This window comes from Tursiops truncatus, chromosome 11 (assembly GCF_011762595.2).
Source record: "Tursiops truncatus isolate mTurTru1 chromosome 11, mTurTru1.mat.Y, whole genome shotgun sequence".
Lineage (NCBI taxonomy): Eukaryota > Metazoa > Chordata > Mammalia > Artiodactyla > Delphinidae > Tursiops > Tursiops truncatus.
In genome coordinates this window covers 80,358,602-80,374,930 of record NC_047044.1, presented here as the reverse complement: position 1 = coordinate 80,374,930, position 16,329 = coordinate 80,358,602, and the positions used below count along the sequence as shown (strand labels likewise).

General features: G+C 39.2%; 1 protein-coding gene across 1 annotated transcript in view; it reads left to right on the top strand.

The window, feature by feature from the left end:
- Positions 1–16,329, top strand: part of STK38L (serine/threonine kinase 38 like) — an 82,502-nt gene that overhangs the window by 60,135 nt on the left and 6,038 nt on the right. Inside the window, exons 4-11 of the mRNA XM_019936160.3 lie at positions 4,307–4,429; positions 4,689–4,772; positions 10,918–11,041; positions 12,574–12,728; positions 13,334–13,436; positions 13,616–13,677; positions 15,426–15,543; positions 15,977–16,100. Coding sequence (XP_019791719.1) covers positions 4,307–4,429; positions 4,689–4,772; positions 10,918–11,041; positions 12,574–12,728; positions 13,334–13,436; positions 13,616–13,677; positions 15,426–15,543; positions 15,977–16,100 — 893 coding nt within the window. The remainder of the gene's footprint in view (positions 1–4,306; positions 4,430–4,688; positions 4,773–10,917; positions 11,042–12,573; positions 12,729–13,333; positions 13,437–13,615; positions 13,678–15,425; positions 15,544–15,976; positions 16,101–16,329) is intronic.

Genomic DNA, 16,329 nt, shown 5'->3' with positions numbered 1-16,329 from the left:
ATTTGGCCTCTGCTTCCCTGTCTCTAGCCTCATCTTTTGTCACCCTGCTGCCAGGCTGACCAACAATGTCAAATTACTTTCATTTCCACGCTCTTGCCTGTGGACCTTTTCTCGTGCTTTATTTTGCTGCTTGGAACTCTTCCTTCCTCCTGCCTGAGTCTCATTATTCTTCAAGACTCTTTCCATCTCACTTTAGGCATCATGTCCACTGGGACAGAGCTCTGTTCCTGTCCCTGTGGCAGCCTTAAAATACCATCTTCCCAGAGTAGAAACTCCTTACATCTCCAGGGCTGTCAGAGGGCGAGAATAAATATTTGGTGAATAAATGAACAAATGGACAATGGATCTCTCCCTGAAGAGTTTACAGATTGGAAGGAAAGATTACGTGTGTGTGTAAAAATATGTACACACGATAGAATGTGGCAAACTTTGAAAATATGGAGATTTTTTTCCCCTAATTCAGGGGATCAGAAAACGTTTCATGGAAGAAGTAACAATTGATTTGAATCTTAAAGAAATAGGTAGAATTTACATGATCGTTAAGAGGTATGTACAAAATAATGAATATATGAAGACTATTGAACTTTAATAATGAACAACTGTATGAAAGCAGATGTCCAAGGGCCAAGCAGGTAAACATGAATGAGAAAAGCTGGCCACGCTTGTTTCATAGTGACGTCTTAGGTTATATTCTTTTGATCTAACATACTTTGCATATTCAACTCTCATTTTTTTTTCATTTCCACGAAGAAATAGATTCTTTTTTTGCCTTGTTGTAAAAGATTCCCTCCTCACAGTTTATCTTTTGATAAAGACATACCACTTTTCACTTTACTGAAAGAGAACAAGAGCACCAGCCCGATTATACCTGTCGCCCGGTGACTGGCGCCTTGATAGGGACTGACCGGTCCCAGAGCTGCTTGCTGCCCACCCAAGGGGGCTGCACCGTTGGCCCAGTGAGGCCAAGTTCCTATTTTTCAAGAGAAGCTGGAAATCTGGAGTTTTGTGAAAACACTCGCTTTTTTAAATATTGGCAAGTCATTAGAGTGATTTAAAGACAACTTGGGGTGGGCTTCCCTGGTGGCACAGTGGTTGGGAGTCCGCCTGCCGATGCAGGGGACGCGGGTTCGTGCCCCGGGCCGGGAGGATCCCGCATGCCGCGCAGCGGCTGGGCCCGTGAGCCATGGCCGCTGAGCCTGCGCGTCCGGAGCCTGTGCTCCGCAACGGGAGAGGCCACAACAGTGAGAGGCCCGCGTACCACAAAAAAAAAAACAAAACAAAAAAAACAAAAAAAAACAACTTGGGGTCCCAAATCAAATGCATCTGTGAGTTGAGTACAGCTTGTAGCTTCTGGCTTGTAATCTCTGGTTCACACCAGGAAGTACTAAGTACATCTAGAGCTGTTTTCTTTGTTTCTCCTTAAATAACTTGTAGAAAATGTGAGGTGATTTTACCCCTAAAAATGCTCATTGGCCCATTATAACCATTTATAAAACATCTAAAATTTTTGGTAAAGGTATTTGAATTCCACAAATGCTTCTTGTTAGGCCCCATACTAGGTCCCAGGCTGTCACATTCTATAAAATAGACATGGTCTCTCAATCTAATGTACAGTATTTTGGAACTATCTTTATGTGGGGTGGGTCTTTTCAAAGTAAAATTGTTTTATAAAAATAAATTCATCCTTAATCCATTCTGTAATAGAAAGTTATTTGTGAAATAATTTGTGAAAACTCAACCATATATAATGTGGCCTTAAAAAGCATTTATACTGAGGTGAAGTTCTTAGCTGACCCCTTTCTTATCTTAAAACTTCTGTGTACACTGTCCTCTACAAAAACCGAGCACCCTACAGATTGAGAGTTTGAAGAACGCCAATTTGAAAAGGAATGGAGAAAAAAAAGAAAATGGCGTACTTCTAGTTTCATCTCACTTAAAATCCCATCGAACATGGAATATTATTTACTCTAATGGAAAACCAAACTGGGCAAGTCTTAAGCTGCAAGAGAGCCATGAGCTGTTAAGTTTGTCCACAGATTTTTGTTGTTGTCTTTGGAGAGGAAAGAATGTGATTACCTCAAAAATGTTATTTGTTTTTCAAGGTGACTTAATCTACACAGGTTGTGAGCAGATGTGTCAATGATTTTTCATCGATTTTTTTTTTTTTTTGTAGTTTAATGTGAACTTGTTTCAGCTGTCTCTGGACTACAACACTGACTCTAATATCATGGATAGATTTTTTTTTTTTAAAGTACTATAACAATGTTGTAGGTGATTTCCCTTTTTTGTAGTATTATATATTCCATACACTGTGATCTTCCTTTTTGCCATTTAATAGCTGTCCCCAAAACTACATAAACATCATTTACTTACTGCACTACACAACCTATCAAATACTAATAAACATTATTTTCTTTGGCTGTTTCTCTTGTCTGTCGATTTTGAGCATAATTTATGAAACTGTGTGATGAGGTCATCTTTTCCATTCAGATTAGACCAGTTTCTGAACTACATCCAACTGCACACTGTTTTATAATCCATAAAGTCATAAATCCAGAATGCCTTTCAAAATTCTTATATTTGTTCATTTATGTAATTTTAAAAAGGGCTTGTGCTGTTTTGAAAGATGGTGGTATAGTGCCACCATGTGGCCTTTTTTATTAGATATATAGTTGAAAAGCTACTTTTGAGCTCTCCTTTTGTTTTACTAATAATTCATTTTTCAACATTATTATTCAAAAGGCATTTTTAAACAAAGGAGGTCTTCACTGTTTTCACCATTGATGTGACTTTACTTAGCTGTTTAAAGATATTTAGATTGAAGACATATTTCCTAATTTTATCCTCTTAGATTAACTTTGTTAGAAGTATCAGAATTCTGTTGCATTAATGATACATACTTGCATATTTCTTTCTTTTTTTTTTAAAATAAATAAATTAATTTATTTTTGGCTGCGTTGGGTCTTCGTTGCTGTGCGCGGGCTTTCTCTAGTTGCGGCGAGCGAGAGCTACTCTTTGTTGCGGTGCGCAGGCTTCTCATTGCAGTGGCTTCTCTTGTTGCGGAGCATGGGCTCTAGGCGCGCGGGCTTCAGTAGTTGTGGCACGTGGGCTCAGTAGTTGTGCCTCAGCGGGCTCTAGAGCTTAGGCTCAGTAGTTGTGGCGCACGGGCTTAGCTGCTCCGCGGCATGTGGGATCTTCCTGGACCAGGGCTCGAACCCGTCTTCCCTGCATTGTAAGGCGGATTCTTAACCACTGCGCCACCAGGGAAGCCCATGCTTGCATAATTCTAATTAATAGTTCACCTTACCCTTTTGGAAACAGATGTACACAGGGGTAGGAAGGGACTACTCAGTGGTTATATCTTGTACTGCATTTAGGAGTAATGTTTCTGAACAGTTTCAGTCATTTTGACTTATTTTCTCCTCAGACCTGAACCACTGAAAGCTTGATAGGGTTCAGTTGAAGATGAACCGGGGTTTAATTTTTTTCCCTGATTTTGTTCGTTACCCATTCTATGTGACCTCTACTAGGAGAGGTAATTTGACATAATTCTATGTCAAAAAAAGAGAATTTTGTTTGGTGAGGGGAAAAATGAGGTTTAGAACAGTTAAATAAATGCCCATTCCAAGTGTAACCTTCAGGTATTTCATAATGTTTCTTATTAATAGTATTTTTTGTAATCTTTGGAGAATGAATTATGAAATTCTTGACTTGGATATTTTAAAGGATACTTTGTGTAATTATTTTTTTGTTGCAATTTCATATTTTCAAGAAGTTGTGTGACAAGTCTCAAGCACTTTATTAAAAATCTGCCCAAGAATAAATTCTACCATAAATAAATCTGTATGGAAATACTGCTGTTGTGTTATTTCGGTGTCAGAAGTCTCAGTAGTTGTGACAGAACAACCTTGGAAATTAGGGAATTGAAGCAAAGTAGATTTCTTGACAGTAAAAAATCAATATCAGAATACTATTAGCATTTCCTAAAGTTTAATTTTTGTTTTTGAATTACTTTAGCATAAAAATGAAAGAATATGTGAACTAGTTAAGAAGAAATATTTAATGGAGTCTGCCTCAAGAATAAAGATTTATCAATTGTTAAAAATTTAAAATTGTTTTTTTCAGATTATTTTATTTTTTCCACGCTTAATAAATATTCAACTTTGGTAAATAAGTTATAGCACCAGTATATAATATTTAGATACATGTACCCTCATTATAATGTATCTCATCTTTTAATACTATAGGCTTCCTTTGAAATAATCTGATTTTAAAATCATCCTTTTAAACTGTCCTTTTTTAATAGAAAAAGTTACGCCGATCACAACATGCTCGCAAGGAAACAGAGTTCTTACGGCTCAAGCGGACCAGACTTGGCTTGGATGACTTTGAGTCTCTGAAAGTTATAGGAAGAGGAGCATTCGGAGAGGTGTGCTTCTTTTTTAAGTCACTGCTGTTGAACATGTGCATCTTAAGATAGTTCAGAATATGTATTAAAATAGCTCAATATGTATTAAAGTAGTGTAATATATTAAAATGTGTATTAAAATAGCTTAATTTTAATAGAATTTCTAAAACACCAGCAACAGCAAACTACAACACTGCTTTCTTTAAAGGAGCCTACCTTTCACTCCGAAACAAATAGTAGTGATTGTTTGACATTTGTGATATGAATTTTTACATTCTAGGTGCGGCTGGTCCAGAAGAAAGATACAGGCCATATCTATGCAATGAAGATATTGAGAAAAGCTGATATGCTTGAAAAAGAGCAGGTATGAGCTCTCTAACACACGTAGCCAAAGGGGTGTCCACTGACTAGGTGTTAGAGCAAGTGCTAAAACTGGGACTTTTAGAAAGAAACCTACACATCTTACTATATCATCTGTAGACTTTTGGTAGCCTGCTTTGTTGTTTCTCAATTCTTATAGTTCAGATTTCTTCCAAATTCATAATCTGATTTACATGTCTAACAAAATACCACAGACTGGATGGCTTAAACAACAGAAGTTTCTTTTCTCACAGTTCTGGAGGCTGGAAGTCCAAGAGCAAGCAGGGTTTGGTTGCTGGTGAGAGCACTCTTCCTGGCTTGCAGACGGCCGCCTTCTCACCAGGTCCCCACATAGCCTCTCCTTGGTGTGTGCACAGAGAGGGGAGAGTGACTCTCTGGGGTCTCTTCATACAAGAACACTAGCCCTGCCCCTTACGACCTCACTAACCTTCAGTACCTTCTTAGAGGCCCGTCTCCAAACCCAGTCACACTGGGAGTTAGCACATGACCGTAGGAATTTTCAGGAGGGACAAAAACATTCAGTCTGTAACAGAATACCTCCTTCTCTGAATTCAGTGAAAATAAAGGACAGTTCTCAGCTCTCTCAGTCCCTGTCACCTATCAAATAAGCAAACCAGTCTCTTGAGAATTTGCTGATTTTACATATTTCCCAAATCTGTAACCACTCCAATTTTGTACTCCTGGGCTCTCTCCACGTTTCCTGTGACTTGATGCAGTTTATGGGGCGGCCATAAATCTGAAAACATCAGTAGTATTATTTCATGCATTCACCTGTATCTCCAGTCTGGGTGAACTCTAAGTGAACATATATATGCTAGTGAAGGACTCAACAAGGGTACAGAGAGAGATGGTACCTCTCTGCACCTAATGCTTGATTTCAGTCTCTAGTCCCACCTACAGCTTACTTTGTTAGTATAGCAGTATGATGTTGATTTTTATTTAAATATGGCCCACTTTAATTTTCACTGCACTGTTTCACTTTATTTCTATTCCATTTATTCAACAAGTATTTATTACGTGCCTATGATGTGTCAAATACTATTCTACATTCTGGGAGTACAGTGATTAACAGGAGAAGCCTGATTCTTGTTCACTGACAGTCGTGGGGAAAAAGGGCAGACAGCTATTTGAAATAGTCATTTCTGATGAGTAGTATGAAGATAGATTTTACAGAAGGATAAAGTGATGCAGATGACCTGGCTTTAGGAGGAAGAATGAGATGAGGGAAGGTTCTCTGAGAAGGGAATATTGATGAGAGACTGAATAATTAGAAAGTATGAGATCTAAGGATCTGGTAGAACAAAGATCCAGGGTGCAAATGCAGAGGCCCTGTGGCAAGCATAATCTTGGCCTGCTCAGAGACGGCAAGAAGCCACTGTGGCTGAATTCAGTGAGGGGAAGAGTGGTGGAGATGAAGGGGGAGAGGGAGGCAGGGACCAGATCACACAGCTTTGCAGGCCATGTGGGTCTTACTCCGAATGCAGTGGGAAGCCATGTTCTGCTTAAACAGAGAAGCGTCATGTCTGATGGATGTTTTACAAAGATGAATCAATCCCTTTGCTTGCTGGAAGGACAAACAGGAGTTGAAGCAGGGAGAACACTTGAGAGACTGTGTAGCGATTCCAGCCAGGATGTGACTGTGGCTTATACAACAGCAAAGAGGAAAAAAGTCAAACAGATTATGTTTCCGTGGAAGAGCCAGCAGGATTTTCTGTGACATACTCTGTGTTGGGGGGGGGGGTGAGAGGAGAGGTAAGGGGAGTGAAAAGGGAGGGAGGAATCAAGGATAATACCTAGAGTTTTACTTGGGAATGGGATGCCTGATGCTGTCAGTTTCTAATGTAGGAAAGACTGAGGAAGGAACAGGTTTGGTGACACTGGGAATCAAGTGTTCTCTTTGTGGCATATTAAGTTTGAGCTCCCTGTTGGATATCCAAGTAGAGATAATTATGTTGACAGTTGGCTAGAATATGGGGAGAAGTTTGACTAGAAATATAATTTAGGGACTTCCCCAGTGGCACAGTGGTTAAGAATCCGCCTGCCAATGCAGGGGACATGGGTTCGAGCCCTGGTCCAGGAAGATGCCACATGCCACGGAGCAACTAAGCCCGAGCGCCACAACTACTGAGCCTGCGCTCTAGAGCCCACGAGCCACAACTACTGAAGCCCGTGCGCCTAGAGTCCGTGCTCCGCAACAAGAGAAGCCACCGCAATGAGAAGCCCGCACACTGCAACGAAGAGTAGCCCCCGCTCACCACAACTAGAGAAAGCCTGCGCGCAGCAAGGAAGACCCAACGCAGCCAAAAATAAATAAATAAATAAATAAATAAATAAATAAATAAATAAATTAAAAAAAAAGAAATATAATTTAGAAGTAATCAATAGATTGATAGTATTTAAAGTAATGGGACAGATGAAGTTGCCTAGGGAACAAATATAGCGAAGACAAGAGGGCCTTAGGGAACACTAGGCAGAGGAGAATCCAGGAAAGGAGACTAAGAGGGGACATCTGCTCAGTTAAGGGAGACCCTAGGAGAACATGGTGTTACGAGAGCCAGCAGAAGGAAGCGTTCAAAGGAGAAGGTGAATGGTCACGTATGTTGAAGGCTGCTAAGAGAGGGGGCAAGAGGAAGACAGGCCACTGGGTGTCACTGTTGGAGATTCTGAATAACTTGGGAAGGACAGCTCCAGTGGATTGGAGTGCCTAAGTGGAATAGTGGGAAAGAAAATGGGAAGCAAGAAGTGGAGAACGTGAGTATAGATAAGTCTTTCACTTAAAGCGGAACAAAGAACAGTTTGGTAAAGAATGTTGGTTTCTTTGTTGTTATTGTTAAGGCACTGCTGATTGGAAGAATCCATTAGAGAGAGAAAAATTGAAGATGCAGGAGAGAGAAGGCAGATAATTACGGGAGTACACAGATGACAGAGAAGTTGATCTTCGATAGGAGCTGGGACATTACGACAGGGAAGAAAAGCAGAGAAAGTAGGAACAAACGCAGGGTGGTTGATCTGGCGTGCCAGGTTCCTCCTGAGTGCAAATAAGGGAGTCATCAGCAGGAGGAAAGGAGGGGTAGGTAGCTTGCTGGAGGTGTAAGCGGAGAGAAGTTGTGAAACAGTCACAACTATTGACTTGAAGTGTGGGAAAGCAGACTTGCAGTTGAATGTCCCTTGAGATTTTCAGTCGTGAACGTAAAGTGAAACCACTTGGTATCGTTGGGTGATTTTTCTCTGGTAATACTTAGTTGCTCTGGGGCAGGTACAGAATAGGCAGAAATTTGGGCCTAACTAGGGTTGGTATTTTGCCAGGCAAATACAACAGAGGGAGAGGAGGACAAGGGAGTTGAAGCTGTTTGCAAAAGAGTGACTATAATGATGGAACCAAGGCCGGGTAGAGAAAGAAATGAGGTTCTGAGGAGAGTAACAGAGAAAAAGTGGTGTAGGGTCCATGGAATGGAGATTGAAGTACAAGAATAAGACACCTGGGAGGATAAAAGGTGGGGATCAGAAACAGAGTTCCTTAAAGTGGAGATTTTAGAGGGAGGGCAGTTATTGGTTATGAAAAGGACAAGAAGATTACCATGGGTGGCTGAGGTGCAGTGGAGGAAAAGATCACTGGAGGTGAGGGAGAATGCAGGAGCTGTGCAGATGGGGTATTTGGTGGTTCGTCCTTATGGATCTTGAAATTCACCCATGACTAGAAAGGATGGAAAGGAAGCTGGTGAGCCATGAGCTGAAGTCATGAATGACTGAGGGGGTTGACCAGGAGGAAGGATGACAGCTACGGCGCCTGACAGCATGCCCGCAGAGGAGCTGGGCATGAGGAAAGTATCAGTGGTTCAGAAGCAGCTAGGATGAGCAGGAAACCAAGAAACACGAGAGAGAAGGCAGGTCATTCCTGACAACTCACTCTGCAGGAAGACGGGACTCTCCATGGACAGCCTGATTTCAGTTAGGATGAGAAGGTGACAGGAGGAACAGAGATGAGGTGACAGGGGTTCTGTTGAACACAGGCTGATTCCAGGGGGAAGCGGTTCGGAAGACAAGGAAGGTCGAGATACTGAGCTGTGTTAGAGAATTGCAGACAATGATGGGAATAAGTGTCTGTGTCAAGATGTTGATCCTCAGAGATGAGGACATAAACAGGAATCTTCTAACTAAGCCATATGGGATTAGTCCTGGGTTGGGTTTTAGAGGAAGAACAAAAGGCAGCAGTTAGTTCCAGCTGTAGTCTTTAGTTACTGGCCACGTGTGGCTACTGGGCACTTCAGTGTAGCTAGTCTGAATTGAGATGTGCTGTGAATGGAAAATGCTCAGCAAATTTTGAAGATTTGGTGCAAAAAAAAAAAAAAGAGTGTAAAATATCTCAATTTTTATATTGATTATATACTGAAATTACAACATTTTAGATATATGGGTGTTACAGAAACTATATTGTTAAAAATAATTTCACCCATTTCTTTTTACTTTTTGTGTGGCTACTAGAAAACTTAAAATGATGTACGTGGCTTACATTTATTTCTATTGGACAGCCCTGGTCTAGAATATTTTGCAGGAGGATCTCGCTGGAGTCCAACATCAAGTCTGTTTCGCACTTTGGGGTTGTTTTTTCCCCTATATAAATTAATCTGCTTTTGTCACCATGGAATTTCATTTTAGAAAACCTTTTCCCCACTCAATTCTAATATGTCATTATTTTAAGTTTTTATCACATTTACTTGAATGCTAACCACTCTGCAAAATTAAGTAGCAACTTTTCTCCCCACTATTGTGGTACTGGATTACTGTGCATGATACTTCCTATACTTTAGAAACATAGGCTCATTTTTGAAAACATATCCTGTAATCTGGCTTTAAGATACTTAAAAATAATCAAGCCAAGTTTATCCTGACAACCACAGAGGCAACATCAAAAGTTTGTTTTTCCTTTACCGTCTTAAAATGCTTTGTAAAGGGCAATAGGTAAGAATTTTGGTATCATTTTTCACTTTATGAAACAGGTCCAGAGAGATTTTAAGGTTTTTGATGCCAGAAAACAAATTTTTAGATTTTTTTTTTTTTTGCGGTACGCGGGCCTCTCACTGCTGTGGCCTCTCCCGTTGCGGAGCACAGGCTCCGGACGCGCAGGCTCAGCGGCCATGGCTCACGGGCCCAGCCGCTCCGCGGCATGTGGGATCTTCCCGGACCGGGGCAGGAACCCGTGTCCCCTGCATTGGCAGGCGGACTCTCAACCCCTGCGCCACCAGGGAAGCCCAAGTTTTTAGTTTTTAACGTTTATTCTTGTGCTTTGATTTTGATCTCAGAGCATTTACTGTATCAGATCATAATACAATAATCCCAGATAATTTAAGCAGATCATGTTTTGTTGTCATGAAAAGGTTTACAAAATCTGTGTTCTTGTGTGCTTTAGGTCAGAGTTCATAATGATGCACAATGAAAATAGCAAACGCATAAAGTCAAATCCTATCATTAATCTTTGAAGAAAGAATGTATAACGATATCAGTGGAAAAGCATCTGAAAGTTGATTATACCAACCCCACAAATCACTCAGTTTATAAAATTTTTCAGTCTATTGTTCATGTAATAGTAGCTCTAGTAATTATGTGTCTGACAAAAGTAAGTAGCAAAATCCCAAAAAGTTATATAATGATTTGCTGTAGATGTTTATAAATATTATAAAAGTTCATTGTAACAAAATGATATAAAATTATTATAAATGTTTCTCCTTCTTAGAAAAACAACCTAATGGTTAAAGACCAAGTCAGTCCCTTTTTTGGACTAGTAAGAGTTAAAAATAGTTTGCTAAGGACCCAGACTTTGTCATACCCATCTATAGGGCATTGCTTACTACTTTTAACTTTTAAAAGTCAGACCCTAAATTTACATGACAAAGCCAAGATCCTTGGCTAGGTGGAGATTCTGGTTAGAAAAATTTTAGACTAATCATTTTTCTACTTCAAAGGCCTCAGCTTCCCCTTGTGATCCCACCTTTTCAGGCCTAATGATATCAGCTAAAATAAACTATTTCCTGAGCTTCTCCAAATTTACTGAGAATATGATAATTGTTAAGAAGTAAGCTTGGAAAATATGTAATGTGTTACAATTATTTTTTCAAAATACATTCTTCCAGGTGGCCCATATCCGAGCAGAAAGAGATATTTTAGTAGAAGCAGATGGTGCCTGGGTGGTGAAGATGTTTTACAGTTTTCAAGATAAGAGGAACCTTTATCTAATCATGGAATTTCTCCCTGGAGGTAAAAGCGAACAATAGCAATGACAGACTGACACAAGCACATTGTTATATGTAATTATAGTTTTTTTATTAGATTTACTTTTATATCCCTAGCTCTGAGGTTTTACACAGTCAGTCATGATTTTCTAATAGTTCCTCCCACAATAATGCTAATTTGGACCACAAATCAGATTATTTTGAAGAAACGATAAAGTTGGCAGCACATTTTAAATATTATCATTCTGTGTTTACTGTATATACTTATTTAGATCTTTACAAGTCTGGAGTTAAGAACAAGTCACTAAAGAAGAAGACAGACAACCCAGTGGGCAAATGGTAGGCAGTGTACACAAGAAAACTCTGGTTAGTCCACAAATAGATAGGAAAATGTTCAACTTCACCCATATTCAGGGAAATGCAAATTAAAACAAGAATGAGATTCCATTTCACACTCATCTGATTAGTAAAAACACCAAAAGTCTGATGGGGCTGTGGGAAATGGGCCTCTCATCTGTGCGAAGGAATCTCTAACCCTTCCAGAGAGCAGTTCAGAGATACCAGCAAAGCTGAAAATGCACGTGCGCAAGAGGCCTGTAAGAGGATGCTCATTGCAGCAGTGTCATAATAGTGAAAAGCTAGACACAAGATTAATGTCCATCAGTAGAAGAATCGATAAATAAAATGTGGCATAATTGTGTGATGAAATGTTTTACAGTAGTGAAAAGTCAGGAGCTCTATTTCAACAGTAGGATCTCAGAAACAAAGTAGAATAATAAGGCAAGCTGTGGAATTATGTACAGTTGATATTACTTATGTAATTTTTAAAAACATACAAAAGACGGTAAATTCATAGATTAATATATATGTATATGAAAACATACTTCAAAAATAAGCTGGAAGAATGCACACCAAACCAAATCCATGATAATGGCTACTCAGCAAAAAGGGAAAGGGGAATAGAATGGGAATGGAGGACAAAGAGCCTGCGTGGTATTTTTTTTTTTTTTAAGACATGAAGCATCATGAAAAAATATCAACAACTGTCAATTCTGAGTTGTAAATTCACCAGTGTTTATTCTTTGCCCCTTGTAAAAGAGCAAGATTTCTTGAAAACAAAAAAATGTCTAGAAATGACCCTTTTGGTGGGATGATGACCTATTTTTGTTGGCCCAGAGAGTACTGAGTGTTTTTGAAACCTGAATTTGAAAGAATATATCCCATTTCCAGGTGTGCTTACACTGATTCATTCTCACATTTTGACATATTTTCCTCAGCCACTTATTCTGGATGTTGAGTGGTAGATATTACTTCTTTATCACCTCTGCCCTGATTTGATTTCACATACTTTCTACCTTGAAACCATTAAATGTCATGAAACTTTTCCTTATGCAGTGACACTTTTTTTATTGGGCCCTAGAGATGGTAGGAGGTACACTGGGTAGATCATAAAGTGCAAAAATCAGGCATATGTTGTATATTACAAAGAAATCTTTTATAAGGCATTCCCCTTTTTGAGGCATTTCTAACACATGGTACTTATTCTCATTTAATTAGGTGACATGATGACATTGCTAATGAAGAAAGATACTTTGACGGAAGAGGAAACACAGTTCTACATTTCAGAGACTGTTCTGGCAATAGATGCGATCCACCAGTTGGGTTTCATCCATCGGGACATTAAACCAGACAACCTCTTATTGGATGCCAAGGCATGTGAATAAAGTGAATTATTAGGTTGCTGATTATTTTATGAAGTAATAGAGGTGATTTTGTGATTGGAAATGGGCAACTGCAATTTATATTATTGCTAACCTACATTATTTCATAGACTGATACGGTAGGAGAGAGCTGTGAAGTGAAATGACATCAAGGGAAAACTGGCTGTCTTTTTATCATCTTCCATTTTCTACTCCTTAAAATAATCATCATCAAATATTGATAATTTTACGTTTCACCTGTATGAATTCTAAGCTAAGAATTTTTATGATTGCATTTAGAAGAGTTTGTGGGGTTTTTTGGGTTTTTTTTTTTGCGGTACGCGGGCCTCTCACTGTTGTGGCCTCTCCCCTTGCGGAGCACAGGCTCCGGACGCGCAGGCTCAGCGACCATGGCTCACAGGCCCAGCCCCTCCGTGGCATGTGGGATCTTCCCGGACCGGGGCACGAACCCGCGCCCCCTGCATCGGCAGGCGGACTCTCAACCACTGCGCCACCAGGGAAGCCCATTTAGAAGAGTTTTTAATGAGGCTTTTGTCTCTAAGTTAATAAAACCTATTGATTTTACTAGGTTTTGTCTTTCTTCTTTTTTTCCTTAGGGTCACGTAAAATTATCTGATTTTGGTTTGTGCACGGGATTAAAGAAGGCTCATAGGACTGAATTCTACAGAAATCTTACACACAACCCACCAAGTGACTTCTGTAAGTTTGATTTTTGGGGGTTAAAGTAGTACAGCTGGTTAATGCAGGACTGTTGAGAACTGAAGCTTCTCTCCTTCTCCTCACCCCTTAAACCAACGTATTTTCAATGGATATGTGTGAATTTGTTTTCTGGTAAGAGTTTTTCCCTCGTAATTACAATTCTGTCTTGTTGAAATTAGCATTCCAGAACATGAACTCAAAGAGGAAAGCAGAAACATGGAAGAAGAACAGGAGACAACTGGTAAGTTGAAGGCAGAAGTTTGTGCCCTGGTCCTAAACTCTCACTTGGTATTTGCTTGGTAATTTGGAGCTTCACAATGATTAGTTCTTACTTCATAGCAATGATAGAGCTTGTTCCAGGATCATAGAGTTTTCCTAGTTTCTCGGTAACATTTCCCTGCCTGTAAAGGAAAATGCTGATTTTTACTTTATGATTTCACTTCAGAATATTTTACCAAGCATATCTATAGTTAGTTAATCTGTCTATTTACGAGTGCATTCTCTATAAAACTCACCGAGATGAGTGTAAATTGTAGTAAATGCCGTATGATTTTCATGCTTCCATTTTCCCTACCTGTCCTGATGCAACAAATGTCAATCAGCATAAGTAAGGTTATTGTGTGCTTCTAAGAACTTCATAGAGAAAGTAAACAGAAAGTTAGGCATGTTAACAGTGTTACAATAAAATAGATAAAATAAAATTGGAAAGCAGACTTTACTGCAGATAAACTTAATGACTGCTTTAATGTGGAACGACACTGTCTATTTTTAACCCCACACGATTCCTCCTCCATTACTCAGCAAATATTAGAATCATTTGCCCCTTTTCCTCTTTCCCTTTATCCTCTTAACTAGGTCCATGAACATTGTCAAGGTTAGGAATGTGCCTTTTGACTTTAATTTCCTAACTTCTTGTACAACAGCCTGGTACATATCGACACTCTAAATATTTGTTAAATTCAACCAAGTGATGAAGAGAAACTCATTCAGCAGTCCCTCAGGAAGGTAAATAGACTGAAAGGCAAGAGTCTGATACCCTCTCAAAGCAAATAAAATGACCTTTGCATTATTGAGCTCATTCTCTCATTAGCCCAAGTAAACTTTTTGTGCTTGTAAAACATTTTGGTGTTTTTATAAGTTTTTTAAAATGTTTTGAGCTATGCATTAATGACAGAATCTTCCTTCTACTTTTAAATGTGTCACTTTTAGATCAGATTTTACAATTGAGAAAAGAATTGTAGTATTTCCTACTTTTAAAGGGAAAAATGAATACTGCCTAAGGCTATGGTGGGAATTCTGTACCCCCTGATTACAGAATATTCACACTGATTACTCATGTGCAGGTTTTATTATTCTTGTGACCATCGTGACTTACATCAGTGTTTCCCAGTGAAGAAACAGAGGGGACTCTTGGTATTTGGGGCAGGAAATTCTTTTAGAACCTGTATCCCCTGCCCACTCTATGCCAATCATAAACTGCATTGCTTTCTGATGGATAAGCAGTGCCCTGGAAATGAGTTTATAATGAAAATACGTGACGTTTTTATAGTAGGCTGTAGTTTACAAACACATTCCTTCGCTTGTTTCATCCTCGTATCCACTCTGTTAGGGCAGGTATTACTACTCCAATTTTATGTGAGCAGAAGCTGAGGCTCAGAAAGGTTGAATAACTTGCCTGAGAGCACATTACTAGTGAGTGGGGAAGGCAGGCTCACTGGGCACAAGCTTTTTATTCTTTTTGGAATGGATTTAGCGCTAAATACATAAATAACGTTGTTGAGCTCTTTGGGGGACAGAAATCATGTCTTAAGTAACAAATTATCTGACTCAGTGCCTATCACCAAGCCTTAAACATGATAAACACGCAAAACAAGTATTAAATGAAAAATTAACTTCTGTATATATTGTTTTTTCCAGTAGTGAGCCATACTTGGATCTTTAAAAAAATATATATTGAGAACACTGATTTGACAAGCTGTTCCTTTGCAGGCATATTCCACAGTGGGGACACCAGATTACATTGCTCCAGAAGTGTTCATGCAGACGGGGTACAACAAATTGTGTGACTGGTGGTCTTTAGGAGTAATTATGTATGAAATGCTAATAGGTATGTTTTATCATTCATTTATGTACATACCATATAAATTTCCTTGAGTGCCACTGATGAACATATTGTAGATATTATGGGCTGAAACATCTGAACTCTTTTAACTGATTTCTGACATCCGCCAATGTTAAAATACACACTGATAAGTATCAGTGAGCTCTCCAGGGATCCTCTGTCAGGAAGGGGGCATTTAACTGGAACTCCCGTGTATCAAAATTGTGTCTGCATGGCCTTTTAGGTAAAAGAGGGGCAATGCTTTAAATCCTTTACTTTATTGACTTTATTAGCAATTTTATTATAAATGGCTGAATGGTGGTATTTTTTATCGTTAAGCAGAGCACCCAGGGCTATTTTGTTTTTTGTGACACACATATAATAGGTGTAGCATATTTGATCACAAAAGCTCATGAAACTTGTTTTCTCTGATACGTAGGATATCCACCTTTCTGCTCTGAAACACCTCAAGAAACATATAGGAAAGTGATGAACTGGAAAGAAACTCTGGTATTTCCTCCAGAGGTGCCTATATCTGAAAAAGCCAAGGACTTAATTCTTAGGTTAGTAGTTAAATCCCTAGAAGAGTTTGTGGTATCTTAAAACTTCACAGGGACCTAAAAGACTAAATTGCCTGTTTCAGCTTTGTGGGAGGAAAAAGACTATCACTGATCTATACAGTCAAAGGCATCAGTAAAGAAAAGGTGTTTTTTAAAAATGAAGACTCTTAAAAGGAATTATGCAGGAAGAAAAGTCAGAGTTAAGAAGAGGGAAGAGGCCTTGTATTATTTC